This window comes from Canis aureus, chromosome 22 (genome assembly GCF_053574225.1).
Source record: "Canis aureus isolate CA01 chromosome 22, VMU_Caureus_v.1.0, whole genome shotgun sequence".
In the NCBI taxonomy this organism is placed as follows: Eukaryota; Metazoa; Chordata; class Mammalia; order Carnivora; family Canidae; genus Canis; species Canis aureus.
Window position 1 is genome coordinate 41,943,329 of NC_135632.1, and position 21,458 is coordinate 41,964,786.

Consider the following 21,458-nt stretch of genomic DNA (forward strand, 5'->3'; position numbering starts at 1 on the left):
TTACAGGAAAAAATAAGATTATGTCTGGTATTTGCTTTAAAATCATAAGAAAAAAAAGTGGAGATAGATTAAACTAAGATGAGCAAAACTATTGATAATTATTGAGGAAAGTGATGGGGATTCCTTTTACAAAACCATCATGTGTCTTTCTTCGTCTCCATAATAAAAAGTTTAAATGAGAAAAACATGTATTTTGACCCTGAAGTGAAAGTTCTGGCCATAAAGAGCACTGAATATATGGCTGAGAATAGACCACTTGACATCATACTAATGAGCTTGCTGGCATTATCACTGCTGTGGAGAAATACTTCATGTCATGCTTCATTTCTAATCTCCTATGAGCACCTTCCCTGACAGCTGGTGACTTGAGTGTGTAAAGTCAGAGCTTGGCAATTGTTGCCTGCTGTTCCACATAGCAGACCGGAAAGACTTTCCATCCCAGTGGGGGTTCGATTGCAGTCATTGTTTGCACTCTTTCCTTGAAGCCTGCATGAAGATTAGGAAGATGGCTCACTGTTGCTCACCAGCTGTTTAGTCTGAATCAAGCAGCAGGTAGCTGGATGTCCAGGTGTCCACCTCTCCTTCGGAAAAGCCACATCCTTCTCTGCTGTTCACATAGCTACACTTCCCCAGTACTCACCCTCTGCACCTTTGACCATCTACATGATGTGTCACAAAGTAATCATAAACCCTCAAAGGAAAACTTCCTGCAACATGTATTTACCAAACACTGTGCTTTTAGCCCTTTTGCCCTACCTGCAGCTCATGAATACCAGTGTGCCGATTCATGGCACGCGAGTGAGTGATGCTGCCTACCTCAGAGGAGAATGCCTTCTGGTGTCATGTGCATGTCATAATAATTGCTTTTCTATACTGTGTGTCATTGATGATATGTGCAAGCAAACCTTGTCATCGAGGGGAGCCTGGCTGGCTCAGTGTGTTAAGCATCTGCCTTCGGCTCAGGTCATGATCCCAGGGTCCTGGGATCGAGCCTCATGTCAGGCTCCCTGCTCAGCAGGAGTCTCCTTCTCCCTCTCCCTCTGCTGCTCTCTCTGCTTATGCTCTCTCTCTCTCTGTCAAATAAATAATCTTTAAAAAAAAAAAAAACCTTAAAACTTTGTCATTAATAAAGAAATTTTGCCAATAGTTAATTCTACCTTCTCTTCAAATATATTTATCCTCAGCTTTGTGACTTGTACCAGCCCTTGTCACAAGGAGTGCAATGTTGAATGAGGCCTCTATAATTTTGGTTTCTTTCTGCCTTCAGTGACAAAATTAATTACTTTTTAAATCTAAGAATTACTCTGCATTTGTCTAGGAGAACTAAATTGCTTTCCTGGAAATGACAATGGCCTTGTTTGGAAGAGATACCAAAGCTTGGATGGATGTACTTGGCAGAGTTTTCATCCAATTGATCATCTGAAAACTAGGGACAAATGGATTGCAGGACCAGTAAAGTCCACCTTACAGTATAGCTCCTCACCATGCTTCCCCCCACTATCTGCTGTGTAAAATAGTTATTTTTGAAGATTTAATTTTCTAGAACATTCAGATGATCTACTGATGCCAAAGGTCCTGTTCACCATTTTTGGTTTATAACACTGTGTGTTGTATTTTCACCACATTTACATCTAGATCATTTTTGTGAATTCAAAGAGTAATGCTACATAATAATATCAATAAAAATGTCAATTCCAGTGGAAGCAACAATGCCCCTACTTGTGAAAATGCATTTTTTTGGGATACACTACATCAAACTAAAAGTTGAAGACCACCTGCACTATTAACTTAGTATGAGGTTTTCAGAGACAAAATGATAGAACCTAGAAATTTCCAAATGTCAAATTTCTTAAAATCATAGTTGATCTTCATTTCAGTTTTTTTTTTTTTTTGGAATGCATGTGGAAAAAAATACACTTCATTGCTTTATCCTCTTGGAGTGACCCAATAACTTGTAGATCCTTGGGTTCCCTGGGTTCTCCTGTAAAGCCTGATCCACATCATGAAGAACTGTACCTTCAGAGAACCTGGGGACAGGATGTTCCTATGCAACATGTTTCCTTCTGGTGCCCGGGAGCACTCTCTTTTTGTGAAGCCTGTTCACGTAGGATTGTGTTTCTCAATGTGTAATTTGGGGAACCCTCACATCAAATCACTTGGGGAGCTTATTTAACACATCTCAGGCTCCTGAGCAGACTCTGGGAGTGAGACCTGGAAACCTGCCTTTTTAAAAACCATGCCTGGGGCTATGAGTGCAGTTGAAGGACTGCTTTGAGTTTACACAACGTAGAACGCATACGCCTGCCCCATTGGGTTTCTGAGACACATTATTTTGTGATTTATGAAGCATGTTGTACCCTTCTTTTTTACCCTTAGGACTGGTCCGTCACGTCTGTGACCTGTTCACTGAAACTGCCACACTGTGCTTGGATGTGGACAATAAGAACAACAATGAGACAGCGGCTGCGCTGCTCTTCTCCCTGCTTGATATTCTGCACGGGATGCTGACCTATACATCCAGTGTTGTCCGGCTGGCTCTACAGGTACAGGGTCTCTGCTGTGCCTTGAATACCCCTACACCATGTCACACTTCCCCTTCTCTCCCTCCTCTGATCTTCCTCTAATCTGTCTTTATTTTTGAAGAACATATGATTCTGTAGAGACTACCAGATAAGCCATCTTGGGCGTGACCAACTAATGTCATTGGGGTGACCAATGTCAAGGACACATAATGTGATCACACAATCTGTAAACTTTTTTTTTTTTTTTTTAAGTAGGCTCCACGCAATGCAGCACTTGAACTCAGAACCCTGAGGTCAGGACCTGAGCTAAGATCAACAGCCAAACTTTTTTTTTTTTTAAGAAGTAGAATTTTTTTTTTTAAAGATTTTACTTATTTATTCATGAGAGACACAGAGACAGAGAGAGTCAGAGACAGAGACACAGGCAGAGGTAGAAGCAGGCTCCATGCAGGGAGCCTGACATGGGACTTGATCCCAGGTCTCCAAGATCATGCCCTGGGCTGAAGGTGGCACTAAACCACTGAGCCACCCAGGCTGCCCAACAGCCAAACTTTTAATTGACTGAGCCACCTAGGCGCCCTCCCAGTGATCACACAATCTGAAAGGAAAGCAAGAAAGGACAAAGGAAAGACTAGCCAGGCCCCAGTTGGGGAAGTCTCCTGATGGAGACCGTTTGCCTACAGGCACCCTTGGACCAGCCCAGCAGTGTGCCATCTTTCCAGTGTTGGGATGGCACTCCAGCCTACACTCAATAGGATGCATTAACTTGCTATGGACAATGGATTAAGATTTTAGGCAAACATGCACACACACATACACGTGTTTTTATACGCACAGGTACACACATAGACATACATGTACAACACACAAATTCTCTCACTTCCTTTTATGACCAGTAACATGGAATTGCAAGACGGTTTTTGAGGACTAAGAAGTATAATCAGTATGATCATTGAAAAAGTCAATTTGCCCCAAACTATAACCTGGATTTACTTTGTGTCACGCTGTAAGAAAGGAAGGGAATGTTGGTTTGAGTACTTTTTTTTTGTTGAGTATTAGGTGCCCACACATATGTATTTCATTTAACTAAATGAGTCTGCTGGTACTTAGATTATGTGAAAGCACACAGCCAAACTGAGTTCATTGCTATATTTAAAATCCTGGTAAAATTGCAAGAGATATACATCAAATGGTAGTATCCTGGCTTGACTAGATGCAGAAGCTCAAGTTGAAACCAAGCTGTTTTGATACTTTGCCAGGAGTCATAGTAGCAGAGCCAAGAATGATTCCCCAGACTCTGGTTTAGTCTGTAGTATTCATCATTCTGATAAATGGTATCTTTTATCCCAAGTTGAGCCAGTTAAGTGTTTAGCTTTGTCTAGTATGGTTTAATAAATAATTCCAAGATCCCCTCAGTAAACATTATAGTTAGTGTTTAACCCAAACTTGTAAAGCTGGTAGGTGGAAGTGGCCTTCAAACAACCCGGTTCTTTTTATTTGCTCATCTATAGTCATTGCAAATGAACAGAGCACTGTTAAGTACTTCTGTAATCCTGAGTCACGGATTTCTCTTCTCTTTTCCTCTTTTTTTCTAGTGTTTTTTTCAGAGAATGTTGTTTCTTATTTCAGCCTTGACAGTGGTTTTAGGTAATTCTTCAAGGTGCAGTCAATAGGTACTCTTGCAAGATGCTTTGATGATATCAATCTGTAAAAGATTATGTTTTGTAGATTGTAGATAAAAGGGTTCAGAAGTTTTAAAAATTCCAGAACAATAGAAATCCTTTTATTACAAGTGATTAAAGAGAGATTCAAGGATCTTTAAAACTCCTTAATACAAAATATTTTCTTATTCTGTTTTTTAAAAATTTTCTAGTATACTGGTAGATCACTATGTCTTACTTTTTCATTTCTTCCACACCACTGTATGTTTTACTGCTAACATCTTTCTAAATCTTCACCCGTAATACCTGTCACATATTGCTTTTGGCCTTGACTATGACTTTGATCTTCATATACTGGTGTCAGTCTGACAGAGTCTTTGAAATTGAATCAGGGGAAAGAGCTGGAAAAAGAAATGGCATGTGTATCAAAAACACATCCTCCTAGAACACGGAGCTAGAAGTACTTTCCAAACCCAAAGTCACCTCTTCCATTTATAAACATGCTCCACCCTGGGGATTCTTCTGCATTCAAAATGTGATCTACTTCTAACAGGAACTACTGTAAAGTAGAAGAATTGAGGGTTGCCAGTGTTTAAAATGATAAGTGCTTAGATTTTCTTTTTCAGGAAAGAGAGTGATACGATATAAGAATGTATTCTTGGGAGGTGGGGACCATGGGAAGGCACTGTTAGACTCTCTATCGGAAATTTAGTCCCTGGCGCCAACATGCCTTGTTATTCAAAGTCAGCCCTGGTTTAACCTCCTGGGGGTTGTATGGGGGAGATATGGAAGTGGATATACCAGTACATGCTCCAGACTCACTGGTGTGCTATGGGCCTTGCAAGTGAAAATGCCTTGGATGCACATCCTACCCACACCACCTTCCACCTGTATGACCCTGGGCAAGTTCACCTGCCTAATGTTGATTTCCTCATGTACAGAGTAGAAATGATAAGAAATGCCGTACAGGGTCATTGTATGACTTAAATGAGAGAAGAAAATATATGTGAATATATGTATATAGGCGGTGTCTTGTATATGCCGGGCTCAGGTAAGGGAAGCAGGAAATGACTGCTGCATCATTAACAGCAAGAACACTTCACATTCCTGCTTCCAGAAGGAATCTGCTTCCAGAAGGCTTCCTGTGGACCACGACTTCCTCATGTCTGTGTCCTGGCATGTGGGAGGCTGCTCAGGCCATAGTTCTAAATAGTTCAGAGACTAAACTGACTCCTGACAGGCTTATGAACTAGTAATTTATGGTGTGTTTTTGTACTTATTCACCCAGGACAGGGCTAGGTTCTGAGAATTCAGCAGGGATCTGGAAAGGAAGGCTGTTAGCACTCAGGGGGCTTGCAGTTTCAGAGGGAAGACCGTCACTACACAAATGGCAAGGAAATCATCATCCCATTACATCTCTGAGCAGCAGCTACTGTGAGTTACAGAATGCTGCAGGGTAAACATGGGAAGAGAACCTAGCCGAGTTTTGGGGGTTGGGGAAGCCTTGACTATGATTTGCGAAATGATAGTCCTAGAACATGGACTGTTTCTATGCTGGTGCTGCAGACGTGCTGGTGGTGTTGCTCAAAGCCTGGAATGTGGCTATGAGTCCTCCTTTGACTTGCACACACTTAAAGACTATCATTAGTGAGGGCTGTAGTCTGTTTTCCATAGCTCTGGAAATTATCCAGTTGGACTCCTCTGTCATGTTCCCCGTTGCTCTTGCCCATGAGCTACCCTCTGCCTGGTTGCTGAATGCAAGGGAGGTTTTTCTGCCATTGCCTGTAATCCTCACCATGCCTCTCCCTTCCTTGGCAAACCTCAACAACATCTCATTATCTGAGAAGGGCTCTTCTTACTTGTTGGTGAGATAGTCAAGGCCTTGTATGATCCAGCCCTAGGGTGCCTTCCAGCATGGTCTGCCAGGCCTCTGCGCTGTCCACACCCACACCAAACATTTGGCTCTTCGTATCTCACTCCCTGTGCCTTTCCTCCTACTGTCCCCAGCCCCTGAAACACCGCCCTCCACACTATTCCCCCGTAGACCTCCTTCCCACCATCAAAATGACAAAGTCACATGTCACCCTCTCTTACTTCCCCTCACCACTCCAACTGGGTCCACCTCTATGTCACTTTTCACACTCTGCCTTCAGCCCAGTCATTGGTAAGCATGCTATCCTTTGAGCAGACCACAAGACCCTACAGAGTAGGGGCCAAATCATGTCATCTGTGCGTTGTGAGTACACATGTGATGATAATTGGGGAGCACGGTAAGTGCTGAACTGGCCTGGGCCCCACCATTGCAGCTTGTCCATTTTGTACTTAAACTGCTAGGGATGTCAGAGAGCAGCTACCTGAGGAACTGACTCTCTCCTGTTCTCTACAACTGCCTTATCTCTGTGTTTCTTTTTTTTTTTTTAATTTTTTAAAAAAGATTTTACTTCTTTACTTGACAGAAAGTAAGCAGGGGGAGGGGCAGAGGGAGAGGAAGAATCAGACTCCCCGCTAAGTGGGAAACCTGATATGGGTGTCTCGATCCCAGCACCCTGAAATCATGACCTGAGCTGAAGGCAGGTGCTTCGCCAACTGAGCCACCCAGATGCCCACCTCCATGTTTCATTTAACAACTCTCTTGAGTACCTACTACCTGTCACTAGATTCATGTAGCAGTTAGGTAGAATAGAATTATATTTCCGCTGGCCATTTGTTTATTTTTATCTTTTAATGCTATACTCCTTTATCTCATTTTGAGTAATGACATATTGCTATTTAATAAAAAAAATGGCTCATAAGTTGACATTCCCAGATTTATCTGTTTAAGAATATTAAGTTTATATTTCCACCCAGAGTCCTCCCATGAAATTCATCCTTAGAGATCCAGCAGCTTTCTCAAAAGGATCGCTAGATAGAACACCCCGTTGTCATCTCAAATTCAACATGTCCAAAACTAAATTCAGCATTTGCCTCCCCAAAACATTCTGCTGCCCATAAGGTCAGCCACCTTCCTCCTGCTGTGCATACTAGAAACCTGGGAGTCATCATTAAAATTTTTCTTTTTCATATTCTACATCTAATCTGTTACCACTAATATAGATTTTACCTTAAATATCTAGTAAGTCCAGTCATTTCTCTCAAACCCTGTTGCTCAGGCTCCAGTGCAGTCTACCATCTTCTCTTGCTTAGACTATAACTGGATGGGTCAAGAACACTGGATGGCTGGGAGTGGGGCAAGTTACCCTATGGCCATGACAGAGGCAAGTGAGTCGTGGACCAGAGGCAAGGGCAGAGGACCTGAATGGAGAGGACAATAGCTATATCATAGCAGAAAGAGAACTTCCTTGCTGTGGAGAGAGCCTTTTACAAAATGCACACAGTGGGCCATAGATCTGGGTATCAAGAGGTTGCCTCTAGGGAGTGTGACATTAGGAACCTGAGATAGAGAGGGGAGGGGGGCCTGGGCCTCTGAAATTGTTGCTCAGCTTCCATTTTTCTTACTGTGGGAGCCCCTGCCGGGATCCCTCCATGCACAAAGCATCCACTACAGTCCCATGTTTTTGTAAGGAGAGAAGTTTCTCTTGCATTTCTGGTGTGAACTTCTCTGTTGTGTGGAGAGGCAGCATGGTCTTTCCAGAACCCTTGGCAGCTTTGCAAGGAGGTGTTACCTGAATCTTGGTGGGGAGAGTCTGGATGTTTCTTGGGAACAATAAGAAATAACTATGTAGATTTAGAGGATATGGAGGACACTGGATGTCCTGATGGGAAGAGTCCCACAGGGTCCACTTGCTCTTGTGGCACCATCTGCTTGCTTCCACATGTTTGGGAAGTAAGCAGTGCCATCATGCCCCCTCCCGGCCTAGGTGCTTGTTTGCAAGACTGTCTGATCTTTCCCAAGAGAGAATCCGTTTGCTCTAAAGGATGATGTGTTAATGTGAAAAGGCCAGGATTCTATCTCCCACTGTGCTCCAGAAGGCGGGATCAACAGCCAAGGGTCAGAAGGGTTCAGACCTCTGGGTTGGGATTGCACATTTGTTTTCTGGAAGGAAATCCTACCTTTCTGGTAAAGTCAGTTGGGAAGGCCAGAGGTAGGGGTGGGGAGCGGAGAGGGAAGCTCCGTGCTAAGATTATTGTGGTTCCCCTTGGCTATAGAGAGGTGCAGGTTGTTAAAAGGCAGGCAGGTGTATGCTTTTTTAATCGAGTCCCTCTGAGCCAGAGAAAGCAAGCAGCTCAAATTTTGTCCAGAAGGAGCTGGGCCTTCATGAGAAGGGTCCTGGAGTCCAGGCTAATAATCCAAGACAGGCAGTCTGCAGCCTGCTCTGAAGGCTCTGGCAGAGATCATTACATACAAGTAGTTTGGTTTCTTCTGAGTAAAATTAGAAACAGAAAGTGTGTGAATGAAATGTGTATATACTGGAGCAAACACAATAGCCTGTGCCTTTTTTTCAATATAAAATTATTCACCCCTCAAAGCAGAGACTAGACCGCCTCATAAAACTCCTGGAAGAAGACACACTTATGAGTAGAGCCACTCACTCCTCATTTCCTCTTTCCAATGCAATTTAAGCCCATCCTTCCTAAGCAATGTCAACCTGTGTCTGGGGCCTCCCCGTGCACTGGTTCATTGGACTAATATTCTAGATGCTATTCAAGCATGGACATGCATACAGAGAAGGCAAGCCTAGCAGAACTATACGATGATGGTATGCATTAGATAGTGTGCATAAAAATGCCCCCGAGAAATGAACATCTGGGATTTGGAGTCTGGCTTTGTCTCTCATTGTCTGTAGGGCCTTTGACAAATTATTTAACTTCTCTGAACTTCAGTTTTCTCACCTGAAAGATGGGGGTGACAGCACCTCATCTCAGCATGGTTGGAAAGATAGAGTCCCCTCCATAGTACATGAACACCAACATTGTTCTTTCAGGGACAGTGTTGGTATTGCTGTGGACTGCCCAGGTCTGCCTGTGTAGCCCGTGCTGGTGGCAGTGGCACTGGGTGTGCTCTTTGTGTCCTGTTACAACAAGGCTGGCTTCTCCTCAGGGGGCCACAGGGCATTGCTTCCTCAGCCCCCTTCCTCTCCTACACTGAGTGGATCTGTCTCCTATGGCCAAACTGACTAATCTCCAACACTCCTCCCTTTTCTTCTCCCTGCTCAAGGCCCAGAAGTCTGGTTCAGGAGGGGACACTCAGGCTGCGGAGGACCTGCTGCTGCTGAGCAAACCTCTGACAGACCTCATCAGCCTGCTCATTCCTCTGGTAAGAGCTCACCTGTCTGTGCATCCTTCAGAACATTGCTGAGGTGAAAGTAATTTTACTTGAATTTCATGATGCCTTGAATTTCTCTGCCACTTTAGTTCTTTCCAAGCTAGAACCAAAAGAAATTTCAGAAGATTATTTGACCCAGAAATACTAAATTTCTACGTTATTTTATTTTATTTTAATTTTTTAAAAAGATTTTATTTATTTATTCATGAGAAAGGCAGAGACATAGGCGGAGGGAGAAGCAGGCTCCCTGCGGGGAGCCGAATGCAAAATTTGATCCCAGGACCTGGGAATCACAACTTTAGCCAAAGGCAGACACTCAACCACTAAGCCACTAGAGGCATCCCTAAATTTCTACTTTATTTTAAAACTAGATGGCTTATCACTCGTTTCAATAGGCATTTAAGGCAGATTCTCAAATCCATCTTAATGGGTGGTAGAAAATTTAAGAAATGAATTCCAAGAAGGAAGAAGAAATCATTATGGAGACCAGTTCTCTCTCACAAAGATATTTTTAGAGTTGAACTTGGCGTATAGGACTCCTGAGGAATGCAGAAGCATGCACGTCGACCTAGGACATACTCCCCTAAATCTCTACAGAGATAGTAAATAGGATGACACAAGACCACCAAATATATGGAAAGAGCTTAGCAGAAACTTGGAATTTGGACCAACTAAACAATTTGACCCAAACTTGAAGAGGACCCAGTCCCTAGACTCATGACTCCTACAGAGCAGCCAGTCAGAGGGCAGGTTGTTGAAATTCCATGAAGACTCCTGAAAACCTCTCCAGATTTGGGGATCCAAGGGCTGAGAGTCCCTATAACCCCCTGGGAACTCAGGTCTGGTAGCTTTCAGTCTTGACAGAGACAGTTCCTCAGTTCTGTCAAAGCTACTAGGATTTGTCTTTTTCTGCTCTGTGGCTTTCAAAGGAAGGCAAATGCAGTTTGGATGAATAATTCCTTCGACTTAATTGTATTTAGCAAATAAAGGTTTGGTTCAATGGGGTAAGGAGAAAAAGAGAGGAAAAAAATCCATCAATTCTGGGTTATTTTAAATAATGGCATATGCAGAGTAGAGCACCCACAAAAAAAAGTGGCAGTGAATTCACAATGAAGTGATGGAACATCCTGCAACCTGAGGGAACATCCCCAAGCCCCAGAGTGGAAGGATATTTGGTGTAAAATATCTTTTGAATGAAGCTACATGGAAAATAGAACATGGGCGCTCTAGTTCAGAGTGTGGAGGCTGAACCCAGAGAGGCTAAGGGCAGAAAACAGATGAGGCTCCAATGAACAGAAGAAAGACTAACACAAACTAGACTCTCTTATATAAGAGACTCAAAATGACATGAAATAAAAAAAATATATATGCATATTATATATATAAACTGATACAATATATGAAACATTGGATAGTAATTATCTTTATAGAGAAAAATATTTAAAAAGACAAATGAAGAAGATATATCTTGAGAAAGACAGATGAAGAGGCACCTGTGTGGCTCAGTCTGTTGAGCTTCTGACTCTTGATTTCAGCTCAAGTCCTGATCTCCAAGTTGTGGGATCAGCCCTGCATTAGGCTCTGCGCTCTGCAGGGAATCTGCTGGAGATTTTCTCTCTACCTCTCCCTCTGCCCCTCCAAGCATATGCTCTCTCTCTCTCTCTCTCTCTCTCTCTGTCTCTCTCTCAGTCTCTCTCTCAAATAAATAATCTTTTGAAAAAATAATAAAATATAAAAATTTTAAAAATTGACAAATAGGTAGTGGGCCAGAGTTAGCCCACAGGCCACAGTTTATCAACCCTTGCTCTGCATCATTATTTTTATCTACTTGGTCTGTGAAGCAATGAGAAAGAGGAGTTAAACCTCTCAATACTGCTGAGTTTTTTGAATTTCATCCTGTGTGTTTTTGGTCCTTTTGTTTATATAGTTCCATGCTCTAATATTTGACACAAAAAGGTTCACAGTTTTATCCTCCTGTGAATTTTATTCCTTATCATTGTAGAATCCTTCTCTTGGTTCTGTTAAAAGCTTTTTTTGTACATTAAACCTTACACTTACTATTAAAAATATTTAGAAAGAAAATATAGAATAAGAATACAATTAAGATCAAAGAGAAGTTTGATAATAAATCTAATTGGAATAAACTGACCTATTTAAAGAAAGCAAATCTGAGAATGTAGTAAACACCAAAACCTGGTCTATAATATATGTGTGAAAAAGAGTGTCCTTGAAGTTTTACCTAGAGTGGATTCTGCATTTGTCTGACTGTTTTTTTTTTTTTTTTTTTTAAGATTTTGTTATTTATTTGAGAGAGGGGGAGAGAGAGAATGCGTGCGCATGCACAGGGAGGAGCAGAGGAGGTTGGGAGAGGGACAAGCAGGTTCCATGCTAAGCAGAGAGCCTGATGGACACAGGGCTGGCTCCCAGGAACACTCAGGTGCCCTCCGCCCCTGCACTGCCTATTTTTGTAAGTAAAGTTTTATTGAATACAGCCACACAGAGTATTTGTTTACATATTGTCTGTGGTTACTTTTGCTCCTTGATAAGAGTTGAGTTACAACACAGACCTTATAGTTCACAAGTCTATATTATTTACTATTTGGCTCCTCACAGAAAAAGTTTGCTGACCCCTGTATAAAGGGTATAAATATTTTAATACGATTGAGCTAAGAGAAACAGATCCATCTCTGTACCCTGAAAACAGAAACAGTACCTTCTTTTCAGTTTTCCAGAAACATCTTTAAAAAGTTGGCCATAAAAAAATAATAATAAAAAATAAAAAAATAAAAAAATGAAAAGTTGGCCATGCAGTAGCTAAAAGGATATCAATAAATTCCGGTAAGTAGGGATTGTACAGACCACATTCTTTAACCACAATACAGTTAAACTAGAAAGAAAACTAAGAACAATAGAAGATGCACTGTTAGCAAGTACTACCCATGAGTGTAATCAAAGAATAAGTTTTCATTGTGATTATTTCAGTCTGGGCCCAATCAGAAGGCAGAAACCACACAGTGATTTAAATAGGAGAATTTTTTTTTAATAGGAGAATTTTAATATAAAACATTATTAACTATGAAAAAAAAGAGTAACCCTAAGATTTAGGAAGAACTCTGTAAGGTGCCCGAAAGCTGAACAAGAGTACTCAACGGAGGGCAGACTTGATCTGGAGCACCCCTACACTGACGCTCTGGGTCAGATCTTATTGGAGAAGTCATGACTGCAACCCGCAGGACAGTGGACAAACTTCCTGGGTTGCCGTGGGGCCAGAGTGGGTCCACTGCCCGGGGAAAGCAGGAAACAACCCTTCAGGGTGCAAATGAATCCTAGGCAATATTGGGACAGGGTGCCACTGTTGGTGGGAGGCCCAGTATTCATGTAAAGAGGACCACAGGAAGCAAAGCTAGGCTTTGGAGTAGGGAGTCAGGTTACCAGCGTACATGGCAGGCTGGAGTGCACAGTTTCCCTTGGGGAGGGCAAGGGAACTATAATCACACGTCAGGCTAGGGCTGAGGGCTGTTGACGGACCACACTTTCTGGGCCGGTGGTTAAGTTGGATCTTCACCAGATGCTTCACATTCACACTTCTGACTGACCAAAACAGCAGGAGAGTCTCTTCTTCCTGCCCTGTGTCATCTGTGAGATTTCCCCCTAGCTCTTTGAGACAGTGAACTCTTATTACCAGTAACTTGATCACACTTACATTCTAGTATATGGCCAGACGTCTGCCTAACTTGTGTGAGCTGTGTTGTGTATATACACATTGATCACCAGAATCATTGGTTTTAAAAATGGCCTGTGACAAGAACATTGCCATCTATCTTCTCTGGAAAAGATTAACACACATTTATCGCTGTGTATAAAGTGAAGAAAAATAGTAATAAGGCAATTTAGGACCTAAACTAGAGCACATATAGACCAAAGATAAATTTTATAGTGGTTGTTAAAAAATGTAATAGGTTACAGAATGAGGTGCTGGAATTACTTTCCCATAGGGAGAAATAAACAGACTTTCAGTTTTCATCTGACTTGGATAATTTTGGAGGTATTTCGCCTAAAGGCAGGTGGATGAACTTGTTACCTTTTGAGGTTCTTTCCAGATAATGGTCCTACAAAAGTAAACATATCCTTAAGAGAAAAGAAAATCTGTCAACCCCTAATTTATGCTCTATATTTTTACTATATGCTGTAGTAGAATCATACTAGAACATAGCCATAGTGACTGTTTTGAATGTCACCTGCTTTAGGAATCTGAGGATTCTAGACCCTCTTCCCAGAAAAATGCGGACACTTTCTTATATGCCAAGGTCTGTGCACAATTCACATTTTCAGGGGGATCTTGGAACCCTCAACTGGAACATAGTATAAGATCTGGCTAATAGAAGGTATAACCGATTGACCATGTCTCCTGAAAAAAAAAATAAAGCCAAGTAATTGTTTGAATTAAATATTGTATTTAAGAAGAGGAAATGAGAAGCTAGGCTGTACATCCTACGAGTTTTATAACTAGATAACTGATTGCTCTAAGGAATTATGCTACAGCCTCCTTTTCCCTCAGTTAAAAGTAGGCATTTTCTTTTTTTTTTTTAAGTAGGCATTTTCAAAGTTAAAGGAGATCACTATTTTTGAAAACTTTTCTTTATTGTATGTCTGAGATGCAGTATGTAGCCTGGTCTATATGTTTTACATTAACCATGGCTTCTTGGCCATTGAGATCATGGCTCTCTGCAGTCGGGTCCGGATGGCAGCCCTCACCGAGCATCAGGATGTGAGCTCCTTCCTGTGCTAGATGAGTAGGGACCTGAGCCATCTCCAAAGCAGTTAAGGATTCTGCCAGTAGCAACATTTTAGTCTGTATCAACATGATACTTACCAATTCGTGTTTCTGACATCACTGTGCAATTTTAAAACTTGTACCCTACTAAGTATGGGGGGGGGGAGGTTTCTTTTTTTTTTATTTTCTAATTTCTTTCTCTCAAGAAATAACCAAGTAGATTTTTCTCTTTAAATAGTAATGGGCTTGGACTTGTCTGTTCCTTCTCTTGCATGTTGCCCTCATCATCAGTGGCCTGAAATCTAGGTGATAGTTTATAGTGATTATGGTTTATGGTGATGGAGGCCAGAGGTACTGAGTAGTCCATTTGCAAGTCAAACCCAAGAAGTTGGGCATCTCGATAGTTCTTTACTAAGCAACTGCTCCAAGGAGTTAGTGCCCTGTTTAATAGGGATATCCCTCTCTCCAATTAACCACTGCCCACCTGCCTGCTGGGAGTTTACACTGGATGCACCATAAGCATCTCAGACGTAACAGGGTAAAAACAAACCCATAATCACCTCCTTAAAACTGTTTCTCCTCTTGTGTCCTGTGTCAGTGAATGAAATGCACTTCCCCTCAGTTGCCCAGCCAAGACTGCAGGCATCATCTTGGCCTCTCTTCCTTTGCCATCCTGCCCTATTCAGTCAAGCCACTGAAGCTCATCACATCACAACTGTCATTTCTCTTCACTCCCATGGGCAGTGTCATAAAGGCCACCACCGTCTTGTGCTTGCAGGGCCTTGGGGGCCTTCTCCTTGGGATGCCCGTTCTTGCCCTGCCCACTGTCGTCTTCACAGTGGAAGCAGCATGCTTTCTCTAAAATGCAAGACTTGTCACTCATTGGCTTAAAACCTTTCAATGATTCCCCCACTCTTCATGGATAAATTTTAACTTCTAATAGGTTCTATAACATGTATGATTTGACACTTAGTTTCTAGCTTCATCTCTTGTTTCTCTTTGCCCTAATCTGTGTTCTATATCCTCGCTTCCTTCAGTTCTTTTTTTTTTTTTTAAAGATTTTATTAATTTATTCATGAGAGACACAGAGAGAGGGGCAGAGACACAGACAGAGGGAGAAGCAGGCTCCTAGCAAGGAGCCCGATGTGAGGCTCGATCCCAGGACCCCAGGATCACGCCCTGAACCAAAGGCAGATGCTCACCCACTGAGCCTCCAGGCATCCCAGCTTCTTTCAGTTCTTTAAATGTACTTTGATTTCCCATGCCTCTGTCTAGAACATATTCCTTCTCCTTCTACTTGTCTGACTCTTCCTCAGCTTTCAGCTCTTGGCTTAGATGTCCCTTCTTTTCAGCTTTACTTTCATGATTTGATTAATATTTGCATAAGAAAAGGAGCTAATTGCTAACAAATGCAGTATGTTTTCTACCTTTCTTTAGTATAACCAAGAATAGACCGCATCTGGTAGGGCATAGGTTCATGTACAAATTTATCCAGTGAGTTTGTCTGTACCCTTGTTGTCCTGCCCTGGCTAAGCCAGCACCTCCTAGGGAGTGGAAATGATATGGCTTACCAGCTCGTTTGCTTAAAAATTACATCATCTGGATTTCTCTCTAGAGGTTGACCTCTTCTTGGCAGGAGTTGTCCTGACCTTCACTGGGCAGCCTATATTCCTGAAATAACCCATATTGTGCCTCAGATTGACAGGAAAGGATACAAAAGGGCAGGTAGCATTGCTCAAGGACTTCTGTTTCTGGAAATTGCTATACTTGTACTAACTGCAAAATATAAAAACCCAGCCCTAGAATTCCCCACAGCAGTGGTGAGCATAAAAGCTTTTGAGCCATCAAAATATAAGCCACAGCATCATTACTTTCTCTAACAGGAGACCCCTCAGGATCCTGATGTTCAGTGTTTAGACTTGGGTAGCTGTGGGAAAGACTCCCAAAACTGCAGGTGTGTTTTCTGCCATTACTTTTTATACCTTTATCTTGAAGTGTTTGCAATATAGCAATATGGTTTTTTTTAAATTAATTTATTCATTTTAGAGAGAGAGAGCAGGGGAGGGTCAGAGAGTGAGGGAGAGAGAATCCTCAAGCAGACTCCCCAGTAAGTGTGGAGCCTGACTCGGGGCTTGATCCCAGGACCCTGAGATCATGACCTGAGCTGAAATCAAGAGTCAGTCATTTAACTGACTGAGCCACCCAAGTGCCCCATGATAGGTTTTTAAATAGCATTTGGTTGTTCTCCAGATCTGCTAGTGCAAAGTTGAATAGGCAAGTGTTCACTTACGTGATGGAGTATGACTGGTGCCAGAAAGCAGCTCCTCTAGAAAATCCTTCTCACCCATGATTACCCAAACTCCCATATTCTTTTTGCCCCCTTTACGGGACTTCTTTTAAATAGTAATGCTTTAATATGAAAGCATGTCACTTGTTTCACAAAACAAGACCAGGGTAACAGTACAGATCAATAGAAGAAAATGAGGAAGTAGGAGTTTGAGGGACAGAGAACTGAATATGAAACTATGAAACATGGGTCATGCCAAAATCAAAGTCTAGTTAAATAAAGAATTTTGAGGTGTACTTTATTCTCTGTTCCCAGTACACTTGCTTTGATTTAAAAAAGATTTATAATTAATGGTTGAATTTATGTGCATCACTGAGGTAAGTGAGTGTTAGTAAATGGATTCATAACCAGCTCTAAAAGTTATTAGAACCAGCTAAAAACACATCAGAATTGTGGTGTGAATTTATATTTATGCATTTCACTGATGTAACAAAAGGCAGGAAGGCAAATAATAGCCTGTGATTTTTGGGGTTCCATACTTGTTAATTTTTGAGGCAGTGTCTATAAAGAGATGACTTATAGAAAGAGATCATATAAATCACCTAGAATTGGACAGAGGAACCCAAGAGAAAAGTGGGTAAAGGACTTGAGTGGGCCATTTACAACAACAAAAGTGCAAATGTCCAATGTTAATTTTGCTGAACACATTGAAGCATGCTATGAATAACAGAAAATTAATTTTTAAAAATGTAACACAATCTTCACAGTTGGAAGCTGACTTTGGGGACAAAAAGAGGTAAATAGGGACATCTGGGTGACTGTGGTTGAGTGCCTGCCTTTGGCTCAGGTCATGATCCTGGGGTCCTGGGATCAAGTCCCACATCAGGCTCCCCACAGGAAGCCTGGGTCTCCCTCTGCCTATGTCTCTGCCTTTCTCTGTCTCTCATAAGTAAATAAAATCTTAAAAAAAAAGAGGTAAATAAAAAAATATATAGGTCTGTATCAAAAGCCTTCAAATTATTTACATCCTTTAGTGTAGCCATTCTACTTCTAGAAAATTTATGCATAGGAAATAATCAGAGAAGTACTGAATGACTTCTGTAAACATATTCTCACACCATTAAACTCTCACAGTAGCAAACACTTTGGTAATAATTTATATATTGCTCAATGGGAAATTAATTTCCATTCTTAGGGTAGAAGTCTCTATGCCATTAAATATCCTATTTCCCAAACATATTTAACAGCATGGGAAAATATTTGTAATATAAGGCTAAATAAAATATCAGAATATATATTGATTATAGAATGATGCTAATTTGAAATGTAATAAAAAGTTCAAAGTATATATCATCAAAAATTTATATGTATCCAAAATGTATATATACTTTAAATTAGCATTATTTTTATAATTCACTTTGTATTTATGATTTAGTTCATCCACAGACAGCAAAGCATGTGGTTATGTTTCTTCCTTGTCTTCTAGTAATAAATCCACGTAGCATTTTACAAAAACTGATAATCAAAAGAGCAAATTGTGCAGCAAAGACAGAAGGGCAACAAAGAAGCTCAAAGCATTAATGTTGGAAGGGAAATTTGAATCTAATGTAAATGGAGTTGCAGAAGAAGCAGCAGAGTTTAGGAATGTTGACAATGATGCCACTGAAGAGGTTCTAGATATGCAGCTGGAGGAATTTAGTGGAAGTGAGATCACCTTTATAAATAAGGAATGTGGTTTTGAAGAAAAGAATGAAGTCTCAGAGGAAGCAATGCAGGCAAAAATAAAAAAAACAAAAAACTCACAACCAAATCAAAACAAAACAAACAAAAAAAGCATAAACAAAAACAAAAAACCCTTTACATTAAAGGAATTCTGGGAGGGACACCTGGGTGGCTCAGCAGTTGAGCGTCTGCCTTTGGCTCAGGGTGTGATCCTGGAGTCCCGGGATCGAGTCCCACATCAGGCTCCTGGCATGGAGCCTGCTTCTCCCTCTGCCTGTGTCTCTGCCTCTGTGTGTGTGTGTGTGTGTGTGTGTGTGTGTGTGTTTCATGAATAAATAAATAAAATCTTTTAAAAAAATGAATTCTGGGAGATATATTCCAACAGTGAAAGCACAAAAGGATAAAATGTTGGGAGTCGAGCCAGAGTTAGAAAGGAATAAGACAGTTTCCCAAAGGCATAGGAACGATACACTCTCTGTGTGGTGAATTACATGAGGAAAAAGCAGCAAGTACTATTCAAACTACTCTCTCTCTTTTTTAATTTTTAATTTTTTCAGATAGCCGGGGGCGGGTGGGCAGTTAGCAGGAGGGGCAGAGTGTGAGGGAGAGAGAGAATCCCAAGCAGGCTCCATGTCTGTTGTAGAGCCCGAAACCAAGCATCAGACACTCAACTGACTGAGCCACCCAGGTACCCCAAACTACTCTTGTTAAGAAAACAACAAAACAAGATAAAAAATGATCTTAATTCTCAATGTTTCTAGTGTTTTGGGTTATAGCAATAAATACTAGGTTTATTGTTTATTCTCCTGCATATCAGTGTACATTTGTAATTGATATTGAGAAATGAAAAGTTTTAAAGGTCATGGAATAGTTGTAATTTCCCCATTCATTAGGATCATTTTGCATGGTTAAAGTTTGCACGGTCATTTTTATGATTGCCTGCAACTGCAGAGGGGTAGATAGGACAGGCGTATTCCACAGTGCCTGCCGTGGTAGAAGTACATGTGATTTCTGTTTTTGGAACACCCATCTGTGTATTTCAGATTTTATAAATTGAACATTTATTACTTTCATAATTGTAAAAGGTTTTAAGTCCTCATTTCTACCTTTTATAATCCCATTTTCCTCAGCAAAAAAAAATTTATAATACTAAATTTCTACCTTCTCTGTCCTTTCCCAGCTTCCTTCTACCCTCTAGTGAATGAGTGACATCCCTTTTCTGGCAGCCAACAGCTATTCTACGTTAGACTTTTTGAAAATCCCACTGCCACGTCTCCCTCCACTATTCATCTCCCATCATGTCCTCTGGACAACTTTTCTTTCACTGAAATGTCTAGCAGCAATTTCAGCGGTAAACCTGCAGCCTCCTGACAACAAATTCTTAAATTACAGAGATCCAGAGTATACTCCTCAGAAAACAGACAGGATCTCCAATAGATCTTCATAAGCATCATGCATAAGGTCAAGGAACAGCTGCAAACTAGCAAATCCATCACCCAATAAAATATAGCAGATCCTGTGATAGGATTGTAGGTGCCATCAGGCCCTGTGGCGGGAACAACTAACTACATGAGTTGGGCCAAGGAGGAAGGGCTGGATGGATTTTTTTCCAATTTTTTTTTTATTGTGGTAAAATATATGTAAAATTTACCATGTGAACCACTTTTTATACAGTTCACTGTTATTAAATATATTCATAATGTTGTACAACCATCACCCCTGTTCATTTCCATAAATTTTTTCATCTTGTGAAACTGCAACTCTATATCCATTCCCTTTCACCCCAACCCCTGGCAACCACCATTCTACTTCGTGTCTCTAGGATTTTGACTACCATAAGTTCTTCATATAAATGGAGTAGCACAGTATTTGTTGTTTTGTGGCTGGCTTATTTCACTTAGCATGACATCCTCAAGGTTCATCCATGTTGTAGCTTGTATCAGAATTTCTGTGCTTTTTAAGGCTAAATAATACTCTGCTGTATCTATGTACCATGTTTTGCTTATCCATTCCTCTGTCAATGATCAGTTGGGTTCCTTCTAACTTTTAGTTGTTGTGGATAATGCTGCTACGAACATAGGTGTATCTTTTTGAGACCCTGCTTTCAGTTCTTTTGAATGTATACCCAGAAATGGAATTGCTAGATCCTCTGATAATTGTTTTTAATTTTTTGAAGAACCACTCTTCTGTTTCCCACGGTAGCCATTCTATTTTACATTGCCATCAACAGTGTGCAAGCGTTCAAATTTCTTTATATCCAAACCAATAACTTGTTGTTTTCCATTTTGTTGATAGTAGGCATCCTAATGGATGTGAGGTGATATCTCATTATGGTTGTGATTTGCATTTCCCTAATTATTAGTAATATTGAACATCTTTTCATGTGTAGATTGTCACTTGCATATCTTCTTTGTAGAAGTATCCAAGTTTTTTGCCCATTTTTATTTTTTAATTTTTTTTAATTTTTTAATTTTTTTATAATGAATTTATTTTTTATTGGTGTTCAATTTACCAACATACAGAATAACACCCAGTGCTCATCCCGTCAAGTGCCCCCCTCAGTGCCCCCTCCTTAATTTCCTGGTTGACCCTTTCATCTTTTAGCAGGATGGTCCTTAACCTCCACGTGTTTGAGGTCCTTCCAAACTTCTTGTTGTGATTTAGTTCTAATTTCAAGGCATTATGGTCTGAGAATATGCAGGGGATGATCCCAATCTTTTGGTATTGGTTCAGACCCGATTTGTGACTCAGTATGTGGTCTATTCTGGAGAAAGTTCCATGTGCACTTGAGAAGAATGTGTATTCGGTTGAGTTTGGATGTAAAGTTCTGTAGATATCTGTGAAATCCATCTGGTCCAGTGTATCATTTAAAGCTCTCGTTTCTTTGGAGATGTTGTGCTTAGAAGACCTATCGAGGGTAGAAAGAGCTAGATTGAAGTCACCAAGTATAAGTGTATTATTATCTAAGTATTTCTTCACTTTGGTTATTAATTGATTTAAATATTTTTTGCCCATTTTTAGAATCTGGTTTTTTTGTTGTTGAATTTTAAAAACTCTGTATATTTTCTGGATATTGACCCATTTTAAATATGTTATTTGAAAACATTTTCTCCCATTCTGTGGGTTGCTTTTTTTAAAATTGTGTCAATAATATCTTTTGATGTACAAAATTTTCATGGCCCAATGTGCCTGTGCAAATTTTTCATTTGTTGCTTATGCCTTTGGTGTC

The 21,458-nt window shown here is 40.8% G+C and overlaps 1 protein-coding gene across 6 annotated transcripts in view; it reads left to right on the plus strand.

Moving 5' to 3' along the window:
• ULK4 (unc-51 like kinase 4) overlaps window positions 1-21,458 on the plus strand; it is a 591,366-nt gene that overhangs the window by 413,254 nt on the left and 156,654 nt on the right. For all 6 annotated transcript variants that reach the window (XM_077865647.1, XM_077865651.1, XM_077865650.1 and 3 more), the window contains 2 exons: window positions 2,377-2,543; window positions 9,339-9,437. In XM_077865647.1, coding sequence (XP_077721773.1) covers window positions 2,377-2,543; window positions 9,339-9,437 — 266 coding nt within the window. The remainder of the gene's footprint in view (window positions 1-2,376; window positions 2,544-9,338; window positions 9,438-21,458) is intronic.